At 41.5% G+C, this 24,579-nt stretch overlaps 3 protein-coding genes across 10 annotated transcripts in view; 1 reads left to right on the top strand and 2 right to left on the bottom strand.

Annotated features, from left to right (window-relative positions):
* The window catches only part of MBTD1 (mbt domain containing 1), a 34,123-nt gene extending 18,862 nt beyond the window's left edge, over positions 1–15,261 (top strand). For 5 of the 8 annotated variants that reach the window (XM_033076573.2, XM_033076574.2, XM_033076572.2 and 2 more), the window contains 7 exons: positions 46–101; positions 357–461; positions 1,272–1,425; positions 3,824–3,906; positions 4,880–5,114; positions 5,664–5,741; positions 11,990–15,261. In XM_033076573.2, the coding sequence (XP_032932464.1) occupies positions 46–101; positions 357–461; positions 1,272–1,425; positions 3,824–3,906; positions 4,880–5,114; positions 5,664–5,741; positions 11,990–12,108 (830 nt within the window). In that variant the 3' untranslated portion in view covers positions 12,109–15,261. The remainder of the gene's footprint in view (positions 1–45; positions 102–356; positions 462–1,271; positions 1,426–3,823; positions 3,907–4,879; positions 5,115–5,663; positions 5,742–11,989) is intronic. The other 3 variants (XM_033076576.2, XM_033076575.2, XM_033076578.2) reach the window with 1 other exon arrangement.
* A 1,049-nt stretch (positions 15,262–16,310) lies between these two features.
* On the bottom strand, positions 16,311–19,374 carry LOC117005444 (nucleoside diphosphate kinase). Its single transcript, XM_033077061.1, has 6 exons — positions 19,349–19,374; positions 18,635–18,856; positions 18,312–18,444; positions 17,755–17,856; positions 16,980–17,092; positions 16,311–16,547 (listed from the first exon to the last, which is right to left on the bottom strand). The coding sequence occupies exons 1-6, from the start codon at positions 19,372–19,374 to the stop codon at positions 16,430–16,432; spliced, it is 714 nt and encodes a 237-aa protein (XP_032932952.1). The 3' UTR covers positions 16,311–16,429.
* Positions 19,375–20,530: 1,156 nt separating this feature from the next.
* LOC117005321 (nucleoside diphosphate kinase A-like) lies at positions 20,531–24,340 on the bottom strand. The gene is made up of 5 exons (XM_033076859.2): positions 23,960–24,340; positions 23,359–23,491; positions 22,732–22,833; positions 21,990–22,102; positions 20,531–21,681 (listed from the first exon to the last, which is right to left on the bottom strand). The coding sequence occupies exons 2-5, from the start codon at positions 23,485–23,487 to the stop codon at positions 21,564–21,566; spliced, it is 462 nt and encodes a 153-aa protein (XP_032932750.1). The 5' UTR covers positions 23,488–23,491; positions 23,960–24,340; the 3' UTR covers positions 20,531–21,563.
* Positions 24,341–24,579: the final 239 nt, after the last annotated feature.

Genomic DNA, 24,579 nt, shown 5'->3' with positions numbered 1-24,579 from the left:
TTTTGAACAATATTATAGTATTATTATTATTATTCTTCCTTGTAGATATTACAAAGAAACAGGATGGACATTTTGATGCACCCCCACACTTATTTATGAAGGTGAGTTCAGTAGCTAGAACGATCTTTACAGGCTTCAGGACCTTTAGTCCTGTTGTGTGTAAACCAGACCTGAAACTCTATTTACATCCTGGCCCAGCACAAGTATTTCTGCTTTTATTTTCCAATCTGACCTCCCTGATACAAGCAGAGCTGGTAGAACAGATATTTCAGTCTGTTGATTTGGCACTGTGGGGCTGTGTTTTGTTCCAGGCTCATTCAATTCTTTGTTTCTGCTGTTGTTCTGGGATTCTTTAGGTAAAAGAGGTTGATGCAGCTGGAGAGTGGTTTAAAGAAGGAATGAAATTGGAAGCTATAGACCCCCTAAACCTTTCAGCAATATGTGTGGCAACTATCAGAAAGGTAAGAAAGCAAATGTGTGTTTTGGTGAGGCAGAGGGGAATCCTTTTTCCCTAACCTTGATTCAGGCTTGAAACAAAAGGCTCCAAACCAAAATTAGTGGAGTTCCTTCACACAGTGAATGGGGAATGTCTGTCCATTTTTTTATACACAACTGCTATGAAAATGTGCTCATGTAAATTTGACTTTAATCTCTGGAAATTCAGCCTTGCCTTTAATTGGAATGTATTTGTTATATGAATTTCCAGGAAAATATTCTGCTAATTACACCAACTGTTTTGCAACTGTTCAAAACCAAACCTCATCTTGCTGACTTGGAGAAGTCTATGAAGACATTTTAAGGCTGTCCTTCTTTATTGGCTTGATTGAAAGGGAGCCAATCCATGTGAAATCTGCTTTAAAAGAGAAAATGTAAAAAGCAGCTTTGCTGAATTGTTTAACCTTTCCAGTGGGGAAGAGAGTGGTTGTGATTTTGAGTAATGGTGTACTGAAAATCCTTGCAAGCTGGAGAATAGACTGAGTTATAAAGCTTTAGAAGTAGAGCTGATGTTCACAAGAAAAATAAACTGGAGATCAGAAAAAGGAACTGTTGATCTCATAACTTTGCAGTTATCAAAGGTACATGTACCAGTTGTATTCACAGTCCTGGAGACAGGCAAGATTTGGAGGGTTTTTGTTACAACTGAATGTCCTTCTAAGTGTGCTTCCATTGTTATAGAGTTGCTTTCACTCTTGAAACATGGCATGCTTTCTTTCTAGCTTTCTCAGCCAGCTGAAGGTATTTAATGTGGAATTTTTTTTCTCTTTACCAAGGTGTTAGCAGATGGCTATCTTATGATTGGGATTGATGGCTCAGAAGCAGCAGATGGGTCTGATTGGTTTTGTTACCATGCCACTTCCCCTTCTATTTTCCCTGTTGGTTTCTGTGAAATTAACATGATTGAACTAACTCCACCGAGAGGTACAGGTAGCATTCTGCCACTTTTATTGTGAATATTGCTCACTCATACTGCATGTACCATATGCTTTGTTTCATAGCTCAGCCTACAAAATTCAGGTCACTTCTTAGGACTTTCTCAAGTCTGAAACAAATACAACAGCTTTACTTTGAAGTAATCTAAACCAGAGGTAGCCAACTCTTCATTTAGAAGTTGTTAGATTGATTATTGGCTGAAATAACTTGAATTTGCTGTCAGAAATTGAGGATTCCACAAAGTCAGTGGGAAGTGTGGGAGTCACTAAAAGGGCTCTTCAGGAAGTGTCTCTGATTGGGAAGTCCTGGCCACCAAAACAATTAATGAACATTGTAAAGAATGTCAAGCCAATTCACAACTATACCAGTCAGTTTTTGGAAGGCTACACTAAACTTGAGCTTTACACTGAATAAACCCCTCTGTGATGAAAAGCTGTCTTTTCACAAGCTCATGTGCCTACAGAAGACTTTACCTCCCTCTTCCCATTTTTTTGCCTTGGTCTGGCACTTTTTAAGAGGATCATAGTTATCTAACACCAGAGGACAATGATTTTCTGTGGCTTTTTCCCTCCATTCTCATTTTTGCAGGCTTCTACTTGTATTTAATGGATTATTTTTCTAGGTAATAACTACAGTGTAATGCAACATGAAGAAAGTAATTTCGTGTCATTTTTGTTGTTGTACAGTGACAACTCTGTCACCCTAGAGTGTGAAAAGTGCAGTTATAGAGATTCAGTTTTATTTTTCAGTCAGCTCATTTTGTGAATTTATTGCTAGAAATTCATGGGCACCAGCATCCCTCAAAAATCTGAGCTGCAGAGATTCTTACAATAGAAGTTTTTATGGGAGGAAATGCTTGTGTATCAATACATATCAATCAATTTAGAAATAGATATATGAAACTGAGACAGAATAGGAGAAAAACTTGCCTTTGGTGATGACATTACCTCTTCACTCTTGAAACACTTTCAGAATGTGGATTTTGTTGTTAGCACATTTATGATATGTAGTGTTTCTTGTATCATGGCAATTCTTTACCTCCATATATTTTCCCTTTTACTGCAGTTTTTCTTAAGTCCTGTGTCATCAGTGCCAGACGATTATAAATCACACATTCATTAATCTACAACTCATTTGGAGAGGAGTTACTAACAGTAGAATGCAGAGCATAATGCGCATTAATATTTTTAATAGGATCAAAGTGATTGAAGCTCCTTTGCTCTGACAAGGATGGTATTTTGCTTTCCAAATTATGGGCTGGAAAATGCACAGTTTAATTCTGCCTGGTCTGACAAGGCCCATGTGCACATTTCCTGTGATGATCTTGAGTAGAAATATACTGGTGTAGCAGAGGAATGTTCCATAGAGAAGGAAAGCATTAATATGCAGAACTGGTACAGTATTGCCATTATTAATTAGCTGTCCAGCTGCATTGTTCATGGACATATTCCATAGCCAGTGTGAGCACTCTTATCCAAGTTACATTTAGCATTGTGGATAACTTCAGCTGCTGTGAAATCATTGGACTTTGCAAGGCTCATTCCTCCCAAACATCATCATCCCATGCTGAAATCGGTAGCAGATGAAGATGCTTGGGCGTTTTGAGGGATGGGGTTGAATTTTGAGCTGTGGGTACTGAGTGTAGAGCCCTCTGACTCCACAGAGGTGAGATCCAGAGCTGTCCTGCAGCTCCCATGCCATGCCCACTGCACTGCACATTTTCAGGATGTCCATCACTGCACTCTGCTGCAGAGAAATCCTCCAGGCAATTGTTAGACAATTAGAGAATTGTTAGTTTAAGCAGTTGTTGAAGTTGCCCAAAGGCAAAGATATTCCTGTGTTTTATGCATATTCAGGAGCTGCTACATATATTTTTGAGATTTTCTTCCCCTTATAATAGCTTTTTAAAAATACTCTAATTTTTTCTCATTAGATATTACTGCTATTTTTACCCTTATTAAACTTTTAAAATATCCATGTTTATTCTTACCATTCTGTTCCTGACAATTTAAGTGTTTCAGTAGTGGAGCTCTTCCCCCACAGGGAAAGAACTGTATGTTCTGAATTCATGATCTGTTCTGGGTCATTTATGGTGGGCATTTGTAGAGATAAGAATCTGTGTAGACAAAAAACTTCCAGTTGCAGTGATTAATCTTAAATTATATCTTTTATGTTACCCAGTGCTTCATTCTTCTTGTTTGCTGCAAATGAGCAATGTCCAGGTGGCTGTTTGTCACTTAGATCAAAGTTCAGAGAATGGAAGTTTCTGATACTAATGTTTGACTTTTGTTGTCTTTTTAGCTGTAGCACTCTCCCAATGTTCTATTTTTGCTGTTGTTCTTACAAATTAAGTTTGCAGCTGATGTATGAAAATGTTGTTTAAAATTCACAGGTTATGCAAAACTCCCTTTTAAATGGTTTGACTACCTCAGGGAAACTGACTCAATAGCAGCACCAGTAAAGCTCTTCAATAAGGTAATGAAATTATGCATCTCTGTACTGGAATTAGTGTTTTCTTTACATCTTACATAGTGCATGGGATGGACCCATTTGTTAAATACAGTTTTGAAAAACTAAGACTTTTAGATATAAGAACCATTTGAGTAAACAGAGGTTGCTATCTCTGAAGTGTTAAACAGATGCAGAGGTACAGGAAACTGCATCAATCATACTTGGGTTTTTTTTCCATATTAAGTTGATTGAAATCCCTGTTTCAGCACTGTACTTAAACTATCTTAATGTACATGTCTGTTTACTGATGTTTGCTTGTTGGGAAGGGTAAGGATTTGACAGGAAGGTCTCACAGATATGGATGTATAACAGAAATGAATGTAAAGTCTGAAGAAGGAATAGAAATAATAGCAAGTTTTGATATAGAGGAAAAGAATTGCTGAGCCAGTCTTACTGGGTAACTAAGAAGGCAAAAAGCAAATGAGTTAGAAGGGGCTTTTATGACTCTGAGCAAAGGATAAATCCACCTCAGACAAAAGATGTTTTTACCAAGCAAAAAGATTTTCACAAACAAACAAAAATACCATGTTGCAAGTAGACAAATGATCTCAGAATTTTCCACTGCTAGAAAACTGAAAAACATCTTCTAGCTTAAACTGTACCATACTAACCTTTTGTGATTGGAAAACAGTAACATGGATATGGTAATGTTAGTAGTTGTGATAGGCTGTAGATAATAGTAAAGGTATTGGTTGGTTGTCATGTACTAAGGTGACCTACAGTAAAAAGTAAATCATGCATTGTAACCAGAACTAGAGGGAGCTTTCAGAGGAGCCCACAGCTGTGGCTGAAAAGGCTCTGGGCTGGGCTGGGCTCATCACCCACAACCCATAAATTGCTGCATCATTTGGCTATAACAAACAGCATTTTAAAGAGCCAATCTGGAGCTCTGCATCCCTCATTTGGACTCTGACACTTGCCCTGTTTGCTTCCCCAGGAAGTTCCCAACCATGGGTTCCATGTTGGCATGAAGCTGGAGGCCGTGGATCTGATGGAGCCTCGGCTGGTGTGCGTGGCCACGGTGACGCGCATCATCCACCGGCTGCTGAGGATCCACTTCGACGGCTGGGAGGACGAGTACGATCAGTGGGTGGACTGTGAGTCCCCAGACCTGTATCCTGTGGGATGGTGTCAGCTCACTGGATACCAGCTCCAGCCTCCAGCACCCCAGTGTGAGTCTTGCTTTGTCAATAATGGAAATTAATTTTGTTTTCCTAACCTCTTCCAGTTAGGTCCCCAGGCATAACAAACATAAAAAAAACCTGCAAGTTCTAATCCACAGTTCTAATCTTTCCCACTTTGATTTCTAAAGTACTTCTGAGTGTTCTTTACTATTTTTCAATGCCACAAGATGCTGATTTGATGCAGGGGAAAACTCTGGAGGAGCTCACTGAGAATTTATATTGCTTTGAGACTGCCTGTGTATCTGTCTCACCTCCTGAATTTGGTGGAACTCAGTCTTTGCAAAAACTCTGATTTATTACATCACAACTTGTCCTGTCAGATCAAGTGATAGCTGATGAAATGTATTTCAAGAACTGATTTTTAATGAGAGAAGTTCATATTAAGTAGTTTAATGCAAGTTGGTTTTCCACAGTAAATTTGTCTTTGTTCAGTCACTAAGGAAAAACTCTGTAACTGTGTAGCAGCTTTGATGCATTCTAAAATGTTTTTTTAATAATAAAAATAAGCATAGATTTTTAATTCTTCATTTTTTGCAGCATCAAGAGATAGCCAGTCAAGTTCATCCAAACAGAAGAAAAAAGCTAAATCACAACAGTACAAAGGACATAAGAAAAGTGGGTGACAAAACAGTGTTTGCACTTTGCCTGTTGTTTTAAAGCTTGTGGTCTCTACCTAAGTCCCTGTTCTATTTGCAAATGTTGGTGTCCAAACAGGTGTTATGCTTAAAGGTGCAGTATGCCACAAAAGGAACTTTTTCATTGACAATAATCATTTTTTATAACTCATGGTAGGGTAGATGTTACTAATAATAATAATTTATGAATTGTAGATGGACAATGGTAAAAATAGTTTTGTATTCTGATGTAATTTCAGTTAAATAATTTATTGGCTGTGTAGTATATTTGTAGTTGTACTGCCTTGCACAAAATACTCAGGTATCAACACAGTTTTCCCTCTGCTGTCTGTAACACAGGTGAAGGAATAAGAACCAAATTACTGGGATCAGAAAGGATGAGGTGTAGAAAATTTAAATTATCATCTAACTGACTTCTCTTTGAAATAAAAAAAGCTACTTATTTGCCAGATCTTTTGATTTAGGCCTCTATGTAAATTAAGCTTTTGTATTTCTCCTTTCAGAAGTATTGCTGTATGTGGCTGTTCTTGTCACAGTAAAACACAGTAATGACATTTTTAAGAATCTATAGTGTTCAGGTAGTTTCCACAGTAGTTGATTCCCTTGGAACCAAATTGTCAAAATATAAAATCAGTTTGCTTAATTTAGTCTTTGCAGAGTGTTTTGTTGTACAGAACTGATGTGAGGAATTAAAACCTTGTCTTCCTGGTGAATTTGTGAATGGATGTATTAAGGCCAGTTGGAACCCACTTCCCCAGTCATTGAGAATAAAACTTTTGCTGTGTTGATCTTTGGGCATGAAGAGAAGTTGGCTGGTGGGTGCCATAGATAAAACAGGTGTCTGGGAAGTTCTTAGAACCTCTTAAGTGCCTCAAACATTGCACTGGTTTTACTTTCTGCTGTTGGAGGAAATAAACAGTAAAATCCAGATCCTTTGCAGAATCTTGCAGCAGTATTTTTAAGTAGAATTCAGGTACTGGAAAGCTCCTGATTTGAGAATATCCAGGGGAAGCTGTGAGTGCTGTTGCTTTAAGCTAGGGAAATATGGCTCTGTGGTTAATTACCTTTGTTGTAGGACCTGCTTTGTATAATTCTGCACTGTCTGAGCAGATTTTGTTTAACAAGCTGTTCTAGACAATCATACTCCTTACCTTATCCCCTTCCTAATGCCTCTGCTACCTGTCTTACGGGAAATGTGACCCAAACTTGGAAAATTAATTCCTCTTGCTTAGTGCCATAGGAAGCTTTAGTCTAGCTTTAGAAAATTTAGTCTAGGGAAATTAGTTCTTAATTTCTCACTAATCTAAGGTAAATGTTGCCTGCAGAAGCAAGGAAGACTTCTGATTGTGTTCTGGGCTGTTTGCTCAGTACTAAAAAATCCTCTTAATCACCAGGAGATGAGAGAGCAAGGTCAGGAACAGTTAGAGCTGGCTGCCTCCTATATGGGTTTTTTCTAAGTAGGTTACTGCAACAGAAGTGCTGAGTCACAGGAAATAACACTAAAAATGTCTTCTGAAGCTTTTTCTTGTTCAGCACTTGTAAATAAAATAGAAAGTTATTTTGTAAAGGATTTCAGTCACAAAACAATTTAATGCAACCACAGTGTTTTTATGGTACCATGTAAAGTCACCACAGATGATTAACAAGAAATTGTCTTAAATTAGATGAGTTTTAGCAGGGCAGGGTTATTTCCACACATTTTTCTCATGTGCTCACAACACAGCCCAGGATGTCAGTGAGTCATTCTGCTGTGATGATGCAGATTCTGCAGTGTCCCCTCCTCCTGGGAACCTTGGGAGTGTGCATGTTCCCTGGGAAGCAGAACTGATTGCATGGTAAACACTTTGGGAATGCTTTTGGGGGAACTTGAGAATCTCCCCCAGTTCCATTTCCAGTAGTGTTTGTTTCAGTGAGTAGGGTTTTGTGCTGTGTGCCTGCTGCTCAGAAGGCTGTGCAGGTGACTTCTTGAAGGCTAACATGCCTGGATAATTAATTAATAATGAAGGATGCAGTATCTGCTGGTATTGTCTACTTCCTCTTGGGTGTGTCTGTCAGAGTAAGGTTACTGAAATGATAGTCTGACCTCCATGTTTTCAAGGTTGGGATTCTGTGGACACCATTCTGCCTCATTAATCTCTCTAAAAGGCTCACCCTGAGGTTGTCTTACAAGAGGAATATTTAGGCAGGGTTGGTATCTTTAGCATATGCATAATCAGTCACCTTTTCAGGGCTGGGCTTTTGTTTGTCTGTCTGACAGTGCTGATAGGACTGAAGCATCAGCCACAGTCCTGATGTAGCTGAAAGCACTGATTTGTACTACAGATTTTGTACCTTCAATACCACAGAGAACGTGCCTTGAGCACAGAATGGGAGCATCTTAGTGACAGAGGAGAAACATGGTCTTTGTGTGGGAAATAATATACCATATTATAACATTTTTTTCAAGAATATCGTGTTTAATAATTTGAGGAATTTTGGAAGGTTTTTTCTATATGCTGAAATGGTTATTTGTGTTTGTAAGGCACTGTAAAATGGGAAATACATTCTGAGGGAATTAAGAGCATGTATTTTTAGAGGTGATAAACTTTGTCTGGAGATGATTATTTCCCCAGAAGCATCCTTCTGTTTCTTAGGCACACACACTGAAACAACTGCAGCCTGAAACTGAGCCAAGGTGTCTTGGGTGTCCAGGCAGAGCAGTGTGTGTGACTGTGCAGTGTAGCTGCAGCACAAGTCATTCACAGCATTTCTGTTTCATTGATAGAACATGAAATAAGTAGGTCATGGCATTAACAATGCCCTTGAAGCCTGTAGAATTCAGGGACTACAGTGTGGCTGCTGAGCCCATTATTCCCAGTAATAAGGGCATGGTGCCATGGTGCAGGCCCTGGTTTGTGAGGATGGGTGAATGTCAGGCAGAGCCATGCTCAGTGAGCAGAGTTGCCTGATGCACTTTAACCCGAGCGTTTATTTTAGTTTGACTTGATGTTTAGAGAGGAAGATGCCAGTTGGGAAGAAACCTGTCAGTTTGTCCAGCCCAGCCATGGCAGGGGAGGTGTGGAGGAGCTCTGGGCATGACGAGTTGGTTCCTCCTGCAGCACAGACAGCCCCTGAGGCCTTCCAGCCTCCCAGGAATAGCCAGGAGCTCAGTCCCAGCCTGCAAACAGGTAACTGCTCCCAGCAGTGTGGCACTGCACAGTGAAGCTATGCTCCAGGGTGTCATCTGCTGACTCATCCAATCTTTTTTTTTTCCTTTTGATTTTTAGTTGGTTCAGTTTTTTTATGTTAGAGAGCTTTTCATTCTCACTGATGCACCATGTCACTGAATTAATACTAGCAGAGGATTGCAGCTGGTTTAGAGCTTCTGAGCAACAAGGTTGTGGTGTGGGTTACTGAGAATCCCAGAGGGGCTCTGCAGAGTGTTAAAATGCAAAAATCCACCCTGTAAAACTCAATGGTAATGTGGATCTGAGAATATTGGATGTAAGTAGGTCATTGTGTAATCTCCTTCACAGAGGAAATAACTATATGCTGTAAATAAACATTTTGTCTTTTTATGAGAAAAAGGCAGTTATCTGGGAAAATATCTTTGGATGTGTTATTTGAAATTTTGTGGATTACTGAGAAAATATATATATTTAAAGCAATGTAATTGTGCATCTGTATGTCTGAGCAGAAAAAAAACTTAAGAGTTAATCAGTAATATTGAAGTAGATTAAAATTTTGAACTTATTTAAGTATAGTTTACATAATATAATCAATCTTCAGTTATACAAGTTCACTTCAAGGATCTGGTAGGTTTTCCTTTTCCTGATATCTCTGGCAACACAATGCAGTAAATTATTGCTAACAAATACATAGTGGCAATGGGAGCTGTCAGGCTGGATGATGCTCTCCCTGCAGGGCAGTTGCCAGGTTGATAGATTTAGCTTCAGATTTGCTTGATTACTCCCTTAAGCTTGCCTTAGTCTGCACAGGCTGCCCTGTCAGCACTCTGCTGACTCTGGAATGCATCCAGAACAGTTTGTCTTGTCCCTGTGTTATCCATTAACAGACTGGGAAGAAAAGAAACCCACATGCCACCTTTAGGACCTGAAGAAGACTTTTACTCTCTTGCTCACCTCTGAACACTTCTCAAGGACTCTTTAGTTTCACTTCATGTTCCTACTGGTGTGTACATGCTGTGTTTAACAGAGTCTTTGATGCCAAAGAGAAGCCTGGCTTAGGGGAGAGTGCTCTGGAGGATCTATTTGTGCACAATTGCTCTTCTCTTATACCAAACCTACACCTGCATTGCATTTCTGTAGTGCAAAGATATACACAGTGTGAATTTCTGTGTCAGGTTCCTATGAAACACCTGTGTTCTGAAATTTCATGTCCATGGGAGAGCTCAGTAAGGTTTAAACCCAATTCTTTCCCTTTTTGTATTGTCATGAGCACAGGAAAAAGGCTCATCACTTCTTCACCTTGGTTTGTATGAGGTGGTTTTGCTCTCTAGCAAATTCCTGGAGCTGCTTTAGGGTGCCATGAGTACTTTGCATCTTCCAGTCATCTGAAATGATCTCTTAAGCACTCAAATCCACCTGTTGAACTGCTTCATTTTTAAAAAGAACCTACAGCAAGCCTGGCAGAGGAGGAGACTGTTCTGAGATTCACCCAACCCTGGAGCATGTTGCTCCATTTGCATTGGTTTTGGGAGGACTGAATGTCTGTCTCTGTGTCCTGGCAAATCACTGAGACAATGCAGAAGGGGAGTACCTGGCCCATTTGTATTCCTTGAGTTGAATGACTTCCATTAGTTTTCCTTTTTCTTCCAAGTAATTTGATGTGTAGCTGTAACTAATCTTTTCTAATGGAGGATTGTAGTTACAAGCTGTATAATAGCAACAAATGAAGTAAGATACAATTACATATCTAAATGTGAGGACTTTGGCTCAAATGAGTCAGAGACAATCCAAATCATGGCAACTGCTGTTACTCCTGTACCTGCAGGAGCTCCCTGCTGGGGGGAGAGAAGGGACACAACATGCATGCTGGCTTGGTTTGTATTCCTGACCTCTGGGTGGCCTTTGCTTAAGGCATTGCAGTGTAGCCAGTTGTGTATCTTACCATTCAGACAGACTTTGTTGCCCCCCAGAGACCAGGAATCTTGGTCAGAGTTGGGCATGATGCAGGGAAAAGTGTTAGGGAGAAAAAAATAAAGAAGGGATTGTGGGTTGTGTAGTTGGGAGGAGGAATCTATTAAAGAAAGATGAGGAGAGCTTGCATTATGCTGCAACAACTTTTGACATCTTCTACTATTTTAATTTTCAAATTTTATTTTTATTTAGCACAGGAGCTTGTTTCAACATAGAATATTTATAAAAGAATAATCAAATAGCTTGTAAACCTCTGCAGGGCTATCAGTACCAGGCTCTGGGTTGGGGCTTTTTCCTTTCACTGCTTATTTCTGCATTTCAAGACACATTGACAATGGATATAAACTTTATATTCAATAATTATAAACTTTGATACTTTTCTCATTCATTTGGTCATAGAGAAGCATTTATTTTTGTATAATCAACCCTTTAATGTGGGTACTGCACCTTTAATGAACGTTTACATGTTTTGTTTTCAGTGTTCTTTTCATTGTGCTCATATTTTGATAATCATCTCATTAATGAAACTGGAAAAGTAATTGTGGTATTGATACTGAAAAACATCTTTGTCTTAATCCCACTTCTATTTAGTTTTGACAAAAGAAGAGAGAAGATTAAAACTACAAAAAATGTTTTGCTTTAATGAAACTTCTGGGATCATTAAAATTTTAATGATGGATTGAGAAATCTCTATCAATATATTTTGTTGTCTCACAAACTGTTTGCAGTAACTGGCTAAGTAATTAGAGTTGTAGGCTAACTGTTGGCCATTTTCAATCTCATTTTTACTTGCATAAAGAGTAAATAGGAAGCAAAGTGATTTAAAATACTCAGTTCTTGAGATAATCTGGTAGAGAATATATTGTAAGTGATTTGAAATCTGTTAATATTAGAGCATAGTTTCAGGCTCCATCTGCACTCACAAGTGTCTGTTCTCTGTGGGATCCTGAGCGTTAAAGCATTGCTAAAATGCAGAATGTAAGAACATGGGGAATCTGGGATGCTCCAAATATCAACAATATGAAGTAAATTTAAGCAAAAGTTTCACTTATAATTGTATAGATGTTTAATGTGCATTTTGGATTTGTAGTGACTTCGTTCCAGCTGAAGGAGGAGTTGCTGGATGGAGAGGAGTACAGCTTCCTGCAGGGAACATCCGACCATGAGAGCAACGGCTCTGCCAGCTACTACATCAAACAGGAGCCCTGAGCAGCTCCCAGCAGGGAGGGGCACAGCATTGGTCATAGGAAAAGGACCTTTCTCCAAGACTGACTGACTTTGTTCCCACTTGGATGGTGCAGTTCAGGTGACTGTGCCTGGCGTGCTTGGCGAAATGTAGATGAACTAGACTCAGTTCCGAATTTTTTGGAAGGGCGGGGAAACTATTTTAGTGAAAAAGATTTTTCAATTTATTAAAAACAAAAAAACAAAGGACACTTTTGTGTTGTACTTGAAGCTTTTGAAAGAATTTTGTAATATTTTCAAGTTCAGATTTATTGTGCATTGTTAACAAGAACTGAAATTCTAATTTTTTTGTAAGATTAAAGTTTATTTAGCATGATTGTGGGAAGCAGTTGGAGGAAGATATAGCTGCAAATACAAACGAACTGTCATAACAAATGAACCTTTTTGGTACAAGTTGGGAGACTTTTAGACTCTTGTGAACTGCACTGGTCACGCCTCTGGTTTTTTAATTGTGAAAAATAAGGCTTTAAAGCCCTGATTTAGAGGCATAAATTATATGTGGAAGATAGTCCTGTAAAGCTCTACTCAGTGAGTAGCCCCAAGTGCAACAGAGCCATCGCCTGAGGAAGATTTTAACTTTTCAAGGTGTTTTTATTTGGTTTAAAATATCCTTTTTTATATAAGGTTTTGTTTTTTAACGTTCCTTAGGGTCTGATTCAGTGCCCATTAAAATCAGTAGCCTTGTCTCCATCGACTGCAGTGGGCATTGGATTGGATCTGCAAAGCTCTTGTCTGTATGTGAATGTCTGTAGTCTTGGAATGCTTCAGCAAATGTTTACAGAGCCCTATGCCAAACTGGAACTTCGGACAACTCTCATTGGAAGGTTAGTTGTAGCTCTGAATTTTGACTGAAGAAGCAGCTTAGATGGACAGTCATTAAGGACTCCCTTGGTAGTGGAAAGGAACTTGTGAGTATTCTTGTGATTTATTTTTTTTCCCCATTCAGAAAGTCCTACATGTTTCCTTACCATCTTAAATATTTATCTGTGACCATTCCGAACTGATGTGCCACGTGGTTTCAGGTGAGCTGAGAGGAGCCCGACATTGTGGATTAAAAATGAGTTCAGTCCTGCAAAATTCATGTCTTGCTGCAATATGTAACATAGGCATTGAGACTTGAGAACAGCATCAAAATCCCATGGCTTTAGTCTGTAATTCATAAACTGGATTTGCCTATTGCCTGGAATTCTTGTCTCGTGTCAAGCATCCCATTAGCCCCACCTGATCAGCTTCCAGATTTTTACAAGGCAAAAGTCACATAAAAGGGTGAAAATGACTGCTTAAACACAAGGTATTTTTGCAGGAGTTCTTAGTAATTTGGATTTTATCTTTCCATAGTTTTAACCTTTGTACATTTTTGTAAATGGTGTTGCTGAGTGAGGTGGTTGATCAGCCCTGCAGAGCTGTGACTGGAGGAATGTGCATCAAGAGCTTTAGCTTTTACAAGTAAGGTTCATTAACTAAACTCTCAGGAATTATCTCATAAGTTCTATAAGTGCTTCTGGGTCTTTACAGGTCCCCTTCAGAGCAGTACAATGATCATCTGACTCTTGACCATAAATTAGGGCTTAAAAAAAAAAAGTGATCAGAAATTAACATCTGTATTCTATAGCATAAGAAATGCTTTAAGGACATCAACCCACAGAGCCCCAGGAGACCATTTTTGTATATTGTTGTTTGAGCTTAAAAGAAAATGCATAGAAAGTTGAAAACCAGCAATTTGATTATTTTCTAAAATATTGCTCCAAGTTTGGGTACATAGTATTGGTGATATGCACAGGTTTACCTCATTCTATGCAAGAGGAGTTAATTATGTAAAGTTTTGTATTTACTACTGGAAGTAAAACATGTCCTGTGTGGTGTAGGAATGTCTGGAATTCTTTTCTCCCTTACTGGTAAAATTTCCTTAATAACAACATGTTTTTATTGACAGAATCTGTTAATCTGATTACAAGAATCTATCACTTCAGATGGTAAAGACATTTTAGCTCTCTAAAACAGCCATAAAAAGGATTTTGTTGGACCTGGTAGACTTCAAATACCTTATCTCAGATTCTGACCCACCCATGATGTTTATTTTGAACAGCCTAGATTGGAGAAGTAGAATTAGAGACCATTGTAGTGACACTTTGAGCCTTGATTGTTTTCCTGTTTCTCAATTTAATCTGCTGTAAAATCCAGCTCTGCAAGCATTGATTTAATTTTGGTAAGTATAGCACTATTGATTTTTTTTGTTTGTTTATTTGTTTGTTTTTTTAATGCAACAACTTATAGGTTGTCCCATCATCTGGAACAAGGTTCTCACAGTCTTTGTTTTCTTCTCTCATCAACAGCTTCTGACTTGAGTAGAAAAACTGTTGCATTAATTAGTGTGTCATAATGTAGAAGGTCGGGCTAGTTAATGAGTGAGGTGCATTGCCAGGTCACTAAACTGAGCATTGTCCTGAGTATTGCCCAGGCTCATCCCTGATTTTGGAGTCAGTCTTCAAATGTCAAGAGGGAAAAATTACTCCTGAACACGCTTCCTGTGTTGGGAGAAATGTATGAACCTGTTCTAGAGTCTGTCAGTCTTTATAATATTCTGTTACTCATCAAACACTAAAGTCTTTGAGGTGATGTATGTTCTCGTGACTTCAGCAGTTGTTGAAACTCTTTTGTGTCTCTGAGTTCATAAAATGCCTCAATTGTGTAATTGTCAAGTGCAGTGACGTGTGCTGAGCAAACCATGGCAGGAGCTGCCGGGAGTCCCTTGAGGAGAAGCTCAGGGAGAGCCTGAGCACGGTGCTAGCAGGGATGTGAGCCCCGAGAGCCTGGGGGGGCCCTGGGGCAGCTCCCTGGCCTTGCAAAGCATTCCTGTGGCTCTGGGATGGTTCTCTTGGCTTTCAAGCTGTGGTACCTGGCTGAAGGAGCGGCAAATGTTGGACACCTAAAACCTTCAGTGGGGTTGGACTTTTTGGCATTTGGCACAGCGGGTTTTTCTGACCATGAGGCAGCCCAAGCCCTGTCCCTGACTTGGCTGCTGCCCCTCTTTTCTTGTTCCAGATCTCTCTGCTGATCTTTGATTATTACATTATTTTCAGTAGAACTCTCTAACCTGTTCCTTGCTGCATCTGAGGAGAGCTACAGCAGTTATTGATTCGTTGTTCTACGAATACTAACACGGGTTTCAGTGTTTGTTTTGGTTTTTTTATTGTTGTTTCCTGTGATGTGAATACCCTCCCTCGATCTTTGTACGATGGTGCTAATATATTTGGTAACAATCCTTTATTGGGAAGGGATTTTTAAAAACTGTGATTTCAGCTGAATTTTTCTTCCTTTTGATTTTTTTCATATTTAAAATAAAAAGCCACAGCCATTTATACAAAAAAAAAAAAGGCATCAGCTTTGGCCCCTGGGAAAACGTTGGGGCGGGAATCAAGATTAAACAAATGGGTTTTTACATCATTTCTGTATGTATTTGATATATAGATCAATATCTGTACAAATTTAATCTTTTATTTTCTTGGTAATTTGTGTGGTCAGTGAGAGAGTATTTAAAGCTTTCTCATGCAATGTACATAACTCAGTGAAAAAATGCTTTTGGAGAAATTAATGTTACTTTCATTTTTACGAGACTGCAGATTTTCAGCATGGATGTGAAAAACATTAAAATTATAACTTTGTGTACAAGATGAAAATAATTCACTAAATTTGCCTTTTTTACACAAAATAAAAATGATTAAAAATATTTTTCTGACTAGTAGTTGTTTTGTTTAAAAGACACTCTTAGCCCTATTAAAAATACCCACAATCTATAAAAACGTGAGTATTTCAAGTAATTTTAAGTATGTTAGTGTGACAAGACATCATGTGAGACCCTGAGGTCTCAAGGTAAGGGGTTTGATAAGAGAAGATGAATTAGATAAACATTTCAGAGAGCAAGCTTTGCACTGGGGTCTCATTTAATTTAGTTTTATGTGTAATGAGGGAAAGTTTGTGGTCTCCCTTTTTTCCTCTAGCTGTGTTGGAAGCAGCTCCAGCCTCCCTTCAGCTCTCCCTCTGCAAATTTGCCACTGTTTGAGTCCAGCACTGTGCCAGGGTCATGTGTCAGTGGCTCCTGAATGACTAAAATGACTTTTATGAGGATTTCACCAGGGGTCTGTTGTAAGTGAATGCACCACAAGGAATTAGTTCACAACCATTTATTTGACAGTCACTTTCAGCACTAAAAGAACTGTGGTTGCTCCCAGGGCAGCAGCTGGAATGAGATGAGGTGTTGGAAGGCACAAATCACTGTGGGAACCCATCACTCATAGATCCAGTCGTGGGCACAGGGCTTGAAGTCGATGAGCTCAGTGGGTTTGAACCACAGGTTGATCTCCTTCTGTGCACTCTCCACAGAGTCACTGCCGTGGATGATGTTCCTGTGGAAGGAGACAAACATTGTTCCCTACAGAAATACACTTACAGCAGCCTTGTTCTCCATTTGCAAAAATTTGGATGAAGCAGCTAGAGAGGGGAGACTACTGCTGTTATTTCAGATAATGTTCCAACACCCCCACTCCCCCAAGAGCTAATTATGCCTATCAAGGTTGTTCTAGAGCTACTGTTTTACACCAGCCCCTGCCTGAGCTTACATGCTGCTCTGGGGAGGAGCTGGGCTGCAAATAAAGTCAGCTCTGTGCCACTGTCCTAAGGCGCAGCTATGCACTGTCACCTGCAAATGAAACACCAGCACACTAAGGTCTCCACCACCAACTCTGCCTTTCCAGAATAAAACTGCCAACAGTTTTTGTGTTGGCAGATAAACAGTGAGTAGGAGCTGTTGAGTTTTTAGTATCAATTAATAGACAAACCTTCCCACTTGAATGCAGAAGTCACCACGGATGGTGCCAGGCTTGGAGTCTGCAGGGTTGGTTTCTCCCAGCATTACTCTCCCAGTTTTAACCACGTTGAGTCCTTCCCACACCTTAAGGTAAAAAACACAAAAATTCTGTTAAGCCACGCTTAGGCAATTCATCTTTGCTCTACCACTGAAGACAGGAACCTTGCCTAGATTCCCTCTTAGGCCTGTAAAGGGGACAAGGGGAAAAAAGCCATGAACTGGAAGTAATTTAAGAATGACTATCAACATTGTTACTGCAGTGAAGGAGATACTTTACCAAGCCTCAGGTAATGTACAGAGCCAAATTCTACTTTGTGTGGTGGTGGAACAGGGACACCCTGCTGAGTGTTCTCTGCTAGATCATCATCACACCATGAGGTGATACTGGAGCAAATACCTTGTTTTGGGGGGAATGTAAGAATGAATGACACACAAGCTGGGTTTTTGTGTCACAGATCCTGACCTTTTTTTGCCCAAGAGATACTTGGTGCAGAAGATTTGCTTTCAGGAATTTTGCTTTTACATTTATATATTAGGCATTTTAATACACATTTTATATGTGCACTTTTCTCATTATAAGCTAATTTCACTGTCTTAATGTCAATTTTTTTTCTTTTGCCACTATCAGAACTAGGTAGTTTGGAAAAAATGTTTCTGCAACACTATCTCTGAATATTTTTAATAATTTATACAGCAAGACAAATGTATTCAAGAAAGTAATCTTAAACTAAAATCAAACCACTTACCATGGCCACAATAGGTCCAGAGTTCATGTATTTAACCAAGCCAGGGAAGAAGGGGCGGTCTTTCAGGTCAATGTAATGCTGTTTGAGAAGCTCTTCAGAGGCCTTTAAAAGGGGACACGTAACTTTAAATAGAATTATCTGAATATCATTGAACACAAGGTGTTAGAGGTGCACGACTAGGGCGTTAGTGATTAGATTCGCTAATAATTAATGTTCCCAACAATGCTGCAGTGCTTTGCGGCACGGTGCTATTGTGCTATCGGTGCTGTATCATTAAAGGAGTTCTTTGTGGCAGCGCTGGCAATTTCAATGATTTCTGTGCACTGCAGTGACCCTCAGCGATAAGAGAGCACAGGATCCCGGGGTGGCGTTACCCAACCTTTCAGCCAAGGCCATTCCAGCTCTATCGGGCTGAATTAAACCTCTGCAGCAAAACTGGGCTTTTTTTGGGAAGGGGAGAAGCCGCGTGCTGGGCAGGAAGCGGGGCCTGGCCGTGCTGCAGCACATCCGCCGCCAGCTGCGGAGACTGATCCCGCGGGCCCGGCACCGACACTCACGTGCACGAACTTCATGGCCACGAGGCGGAACCCCTTCTGCTCGAACCGTTTGATGATCTCCCCGACCAGCCCGCGCTGGACGCCGTCGGGCTTGATGGCGATGAAGGTGCGCTCGCCGTTCCCCGCCATGGCGCTGCGGGCGGGAACGCGGCGTGAGGGGACGCGCGGCCTCAAGGTCGGCGGCGGCCATGGCGGCACCGCCCTGCCACGCGGCACGGCCGCGGGACACCGCCCGCAGCATCCCCCCGGCCCCCCGAGCCCCGCCGGGCCCCGCCGGGCCCTCCGCCCGCTCCCCCCGCACCGCGGGCCCGGCCCGGCCTCACCTCTCCGCCGCTGCCGCTGCCGCCCGCGCCGCTGCCGCCGCAGGAAGAGGCGCAGGCGGGGCCGGGCGGGCCGCGGATCGCCCGCCCCGCGCAGGGGAGGAGCCGCCGGGCCGGCGGCGCTTCGGGGGCGGGACCGGCAGCGCCGAGCGGGACCGGGCCGCGATGGGGAGAGGAGAGCGGAGCAGCCGGGAGCGCTGCCCTGCCGGGCCCGGCGGCACAGCCCTGGTGCGGGACAGGGCCGGGACGAGGATGGCAGAGCGGAGCAGTCGGGAGTGCTGCCCTGCCGGGAGCGCTGCCCTGCCGGGCCCGGCGGCACAGCCCCGGTGGCTCCAGGCCAGGCACCTGTCGCCTCCGCCACCCCGGGGTTATTAATTTACAGGCGCAGCAACTGTGGCTTAAGCTTTTAGAGCACTGAAACGACGGCGGATGTTTAACATAACATTTTGTACTCATTTTTCTGCTGGGTTGCTGCTTTGAGGTATTCCCGCGGCAGGACCAGCCCGGCTGCACAGCACAGCACGGCTACAGCTACTCAAAGAATTATTTATCACAGCAAATGTAGGATCCATAACCCAGCAACATTATCAGTAATTTTAGGGGAAAGACGAAGTGCCCAGTGCCAAAACCTCACAGCCCCTGAACCCGTGTCACAACATGAGTGCGTTGTTGCTTTTTATAATGTTCACTGCTTGGCCCTTTCCTAGCTGACTTTGCCTGAGCGAGTTATAATCGTGCACCATCACTGCAGGTGGGATATCAATGAAATAACCTCTGAAGTCCTTGTGTTTTCTCTTATTGAGGCCCAGCTAGTGGCTTCACAGGGTCAGTTCATGGTTTTACACTGCTCCTGCTCAGGCACCTCAGCCCTGCAGGAATGCTGGCTGCCCCTCTTCCCAGTCTCATCATACTGGGGACATTAACATTGACAGCACCTTCCTGATACCCCCACTCCTCCACATAAACCACATTTCTCTGTCTTGTAGAATCAAGAAGTCTCAAGTAACCTTTTAAGCAAACATTAAAATGGAGACTATTCATCTCTGCACAGGTTTGTCACATATTCCCTTTCCTCCCACTTCTTTTAACCCAAGGATTTATCTTCTATAATACTGAATATTTTCAGAAGATAAGCTCCCAGCCTCACCTACATCTTAATAGTCAGAGAATTTGTTCTCCCTCCTTACACTCAATTTAAGACAAAATATTTAAAATTTAATTTTATTTCACTTAAGAAACAAATAAATTGTTTTATTTTGTGCCATCTCTTTTTAAGAGCTCAGTATCATGATAAGGTATCATAAGCCTTCAATTCAACATTCACTGCACAATTCAGTATTCAGACACAAGAATTTACTGTGGTGGGAAAAAAATCCTGGAGCTTGAGCAACTGATTCTATGAAACTCTTGCTCTTAATGAATAAAATGTTGCAGGAAAATAAATACACAATATCAATCCCAACTTCCTCATCCAGTACAACTTGTGCTGTTGAAACTGAAACACCTGCATTATTATGACTGTACTTCTTTACATCATTAAATAAATACAAGACAATAGTGCTAAAGTCACTTCTGAAACAAATTATCCACGGACCGTTTGCTTTGTAGATCCAGCTACTAAAGAACTGTCTCAGTTTGAAAAGGCAGGTGTCTGATAGGGAAGGAGAAGGAGAAGGAGAAGGAGAAGGACAGCAACAAGAAGAACAAGAAGAAGAAGAACAAGAAGAAGAACAAGAAGAAGAAGAACAAGAAGAAGAAGAACAAGAAGAAGAAGAACAAGAAGAAGAAGAACAAGAAGAAGAAGAACAAGAAGAAGAAGAACAAGAAGAAGAAGAACAAGAAGAAGAAGAAGAAGAAGAAGAAGAAGAAGAACAAGAACAAGAAGAAGAAGAACAAGAAGAAGAAGAACAAGAAGCTCTGGGTTGGGTTGTGGTGAATTCCTTTTCTCAAGCAGCAGCAGCTCCTACCAGAAGCAGCAGAGAGAGGGGCAGTTGCTCCCTGCCCTCCTTTTACCTGGGCCCGGCCAACCCTTTGTTTTCTCAAGTACCCATAAATACCAGCAGTCGTTTTCCAGCAACTCAAGGGAAAAATTCTATAGGTAAGAAAGAACAAAAGAAAAGCAACCTAACCCCCAACAAGGACACTAAAAGAGAACAAAGCTAAATAATCAGCTGTTCAGCTGGCAAAGCAAACACCACTTAGAATCTCCCTCATCCATCCTCACATTAATCTTCTTTTCACATAAAAGGCCATTTCATAAAGCCTGGTCAGTTAATCTTTAAATGCTAAATTAAATTTAAATTTTAATCTTAAAATGCTAAATAAATCCCATGTAGAAGGAAAAAAAGAGCAATTGAAACAGTGTCAATGTGGAGGCCAGATGTCATTTTAGCCAGAGCTGAGCTCTCTGTGCACACAGCATGTTCTGGGGAGAGAACATGGGCTTTTTTTCTGCAGCTGATTTAGGAATGGGGACACACTTGACTTGATATAAAATAAATCCTCAACATTTGGGCATGTTATCAATGCATTTACACACCATCAGTTGTCCTCTCGTGTTTTAGCAAAGTTAACCTCTGACTCTGAGCCATTTGCATATTTATTTACCAAATAAATTTTTACCTATTTTTTTAATGTTTACCAAAATACTCTCTATGACTATAAAGTGCTTCAGAAAAATATATCTGTTATCTGCTCTGTGTTGTTTTTCACCTCATATCTCTCAATCCCAGAAGCAGCTTTTAAAACGTGCAATTCCATCTGTAACTTGTCAGCTTTTAAATCAAAGGAGCAGCAAGTACTGACTCTATTTAACATCCACAACAGAGCAATCTCACTGTTTTCTGAGGTTTCTACCAGGGAATTCTTCAGAATAGCTAGAGGCTGGCAGTTGCTCATGGACATGGGGATATCAGAAGATCCAGGCTGGGTGTTAATCATAGATCCACTCATGAGCACAGCTTCTGTAATCAACCAGTTCTTCAGGAGTGAACCATAAATTGATCTCTGTCTCAGCACTTTCCAGAGAATCACTGCCATGAATGATGTTCCTAGGAAAAGGTGAATACAAGAGTAAGAGAATTCTTAAAGTAAGCTTCTTGTTTTGAAGTGCTTACCATCATGAACAGCAGCTTTAAGAAACAGTAAAGTTGGAAAAGACAAAGCTTAGGCAGTGCCAGCTTTGCTCCTCATTTTTGTCAATGGGGACAGCCATGACTTGATCCCCATCCTTAGATCCTAAGGGCACAGGGAATGGCACCTCCATGTGTAAGACAGAGAAGGATGGAGCACAGCTCCTGTAAATATTATGGCATAACACTTGGCATTAACTGGTGATACCAAAAGTTTTAAAATTTACCTTCCAACTTGGACACAGAAGTCCCCACGAATAGTGCCGGGCTTGGAATCAAATGGATTGGTTTCCCCCAGCATCAGTCTTCCAGTCTTAATCACATTAAGACCTTCCCACACCTTAAAGAAAAAAAAATCCATTCAGATTATTACATTTTAGCAGCAGATAAATTATACCATCCACAAGAACACAGCGGTGTCCATCATGGCACAAATCACCATCTGAGACATATTTTATCTCCAATTCTTCTGCCAAATTCTTGAAGCCTCTGCTCACATGGTCCCTCCCCTTCTTTACAATTCCCCTCCTCACCCAGGTGAGGAGAGAACAATTTTCCATCTCAGTGAGTCAAACAGTCTCACAGAGCTGTCTGCTCATGGGACCTCAACTACTTTACAAATACATTATCAAAGAGAAAAGAGATAAATAGAGTTAAAATATTCCACCATCCTTTTCCAGCTTCCTTACTACACAGCATTTCAGAGTGGGGCTTTTCTGCAGGTTTGCTGTTTCTCAAGGTCCTGGTTTTGACTCCCTTTTGTCCCTGCCCTCTTCCTCCACAAACTGACTCAAAGGAGAGAAAAATTATTAGGAAAGATTAAAGAAAAAGAGTTAACAGCACATCTTTCTATACTAAGAATTTGAATCCAGATTTCTAAATCCTTTTAAAAATAAACAAGAATCCAACAGGTGACACAATCTCATGCAGGGAAGACAACCAAGCAGTTTTTCCTTGCCAGGAGCTCACCATGGCTACGACAGGGCCCGAGTGCATGTACTGCACCAGCCCATCGTAGAACGGCCGGTCCTTGAGGTCGATGTAGTGCTCCCTCAGAAGGTCCTCAGAGGCCTGGGTTAAAAACCAGACAGACAGAGAAAAAAGCTTACAGTAAGAACTTAAGAGCATAGTGAAATCACAGAGATTAACCACAGAGAGCTGGTAATCCTGAAACATGCACGCACTTCAAAATTCAGTATTTCTAGCACCTTCCTAGGACTTTTGGTCGATATGAATTTGATCTGTTTGCTTTAACAACAGCTAAACTTAGAAAAGTTTGTGTTGTCAATACAGGCAGTTTGTGTGACCTGGGATTTGTGGAAGATACTCAAAGATATTTGTTAGGCATAGGATGCACCTGGAAGAATATTCTCTTCAGACTAAGGGCATCAGGTTACTAAAATTAGTGTGCTTAGCACGTCTAAAGCATTTAGCCAGATCTGGGAATTGGAACTTTTCCAAAAACCATCCCAAGTATCACTTCTCAAAATTTCAGTTTTAAATGTTAGAGACCAAATTTATTGTTACAGCATGCTGCTCTATTTGAAGGCGACAGCTGATCTAAAAAAGCAGACACAGCAGTTAAGGAGAGCTTACCTGTACTAATTTCATGGCGACCAGTTTGAATCCTTTTGTCTCGAAGCGTTTGATGATCTCCCCCACCAGCCCCCTCTGCACCCCGTCGGGTTTGATGGCGATGAAGGTGCGCTCGTCGATGGCAGCCATGGTCCTGAGGGGGAAAATAAAGTTGTTACTCCAGGACTGTGCAACCCCAGCCCTATCTGCTATCAGTGTAATTAGATTGGCTGTGTCTGTGGGCCTGTAATCCACGGTCTCCAATGTCTGGACAAACCAGTGACCACACACAGGTTTTCCCAAGTGCTGCAGGAGTGAGTTTGGAGCAGTGGAAGGGTGCCAAGTGCAGGAAAATCAGCGAACACTGAAATCAGAAGAACTCTGAACGGAAAGGAAGGTAATGATCAGCATGGATCCATCTTCCAGTGTGTGCAAAAAATTACTAAAGTAATCTACAAACAGATTGGAAACCAGCTGGAAACCAGCGGGAGCGGAGGTGTCCGTGCACACCTGAGCGGGCAGGTGAGGAATGCGGGGAGGCTCCGCAGGGGTGCGGGAACACTGCCTGGGGACACTGCCCGGGGAAACGGGGACCCTTCCCTCTGCCCATAACTCGGCTTACCCGCTGCTGTTCCGGTGGCTCTCGCAAACCTTGAAGCCCTTTCCCCCGCTGGTGGCCCGGTGGCTGTGGCAAGCGGTGTCCCCCGCTGGTGGCCCGGTGGCTGTGGCACGCGGTGTCCCCCGCTGGTGGCCCGGTGGGTGTCGCAGCGCGGATACCCCGCTGTGGTCCCGGGTGTCTCTCAGTCCGTGTCCCCGCGGGCTCTGCAGCCCGTGTCCCGCGGGGGTGGCTCTGTCAGGCCGTGTCACCGCGGGTCCCCGCTCGGCTTAGCCGTGCCCCCCCGCTCGCCGTGGTGACAGCGCGGCCTCCGCCCGCAGAGCGCGCCCGTCCCGCAGCGAGCGCCTCCTCCCTCGGCCCTTCCAGCGCTGCCCTCCTGCCTGCTGGCTCCCCGCTTTTATTTAACAACATTTAAATTTTTTTTTAATTTTTAAATTTTTTTTATAATTACTTTAAAAAATTATTTATTTAGAAAAGATTTCTTTAAAAAAAAAAAATTAACGTTATTTATCATACCAAACAAAAATCTCGTTATCGTACTGCTTGCAATTCCTCTTTAAAGGAGGTTATTAATTTTGTTCGTTTTTTTTCTGGTTATACTTTATTAGCTCTTTGAATCAAACGAT

This window comes from Catharus ustulatus, chromosome 20 (genome assembly GCF_009819885.2).
Source record: "Catharus ustulatus isolate bCatUst1 chromosome 20, bCatUst1.pri.v2, whole genome shotgun sequence".
NCBI classification, from domain to species: domain Eukaryota; kingdom Metazoa; phylum Chordata; class Aves; order Passeriformes; family Turdidae; genus Catharus; species Catharus ustulatus.
This window is presented reverse-complemented; position numbering and strand designations above follow the sequence as displayed.

Excerpts from the sequence above, each read along its gene's own strand:
- LOC117005444 (XM_033077061.1), bottom strand. The coding sequence starts at position 19,374 with ATGGTGCACGATTATAACTCGCTCAG. Across the intron at positions 17,093-17,754 it reads CTGGACCTATTGTGGCCATG|GTGTGGGAAGGACTCAACGT; the intron begins GTAAGTGGTTTG and ends TTTTACCTTAAG. Across the intron at positions 16,548-16,979 it reads TTCTGCATTCAAGTGGGAAG|GAACATCATCCACGGCAGTG; the intron begins GTTTGTCTATTA and ends CTCCTTCCACAG.
- LOC117005321 (XM_033076859.2), bottom strand. The coding sequence starts at position 23,487 with ATGGCTGCCATCGACGAGCGCACCTTCATCGCCATCAAACCCGACGGG. Across the intron at positions 22,103-22,731 it reads CGGGCCCTGTCGTAGCCATG|GTGTGGGAAGGTCTTAATGT; the intron begins GTGAGCTCCTGG and ends TTTTTCTTTAAG. Across the intron at positions 21,682-21,989 it reads TTCTGTGTCCAAGTTGGAAG|GAACATCATTCATGGCAGTG; the intron begins GTAAATTTTAAA and ends ACCTTTTCCTAG.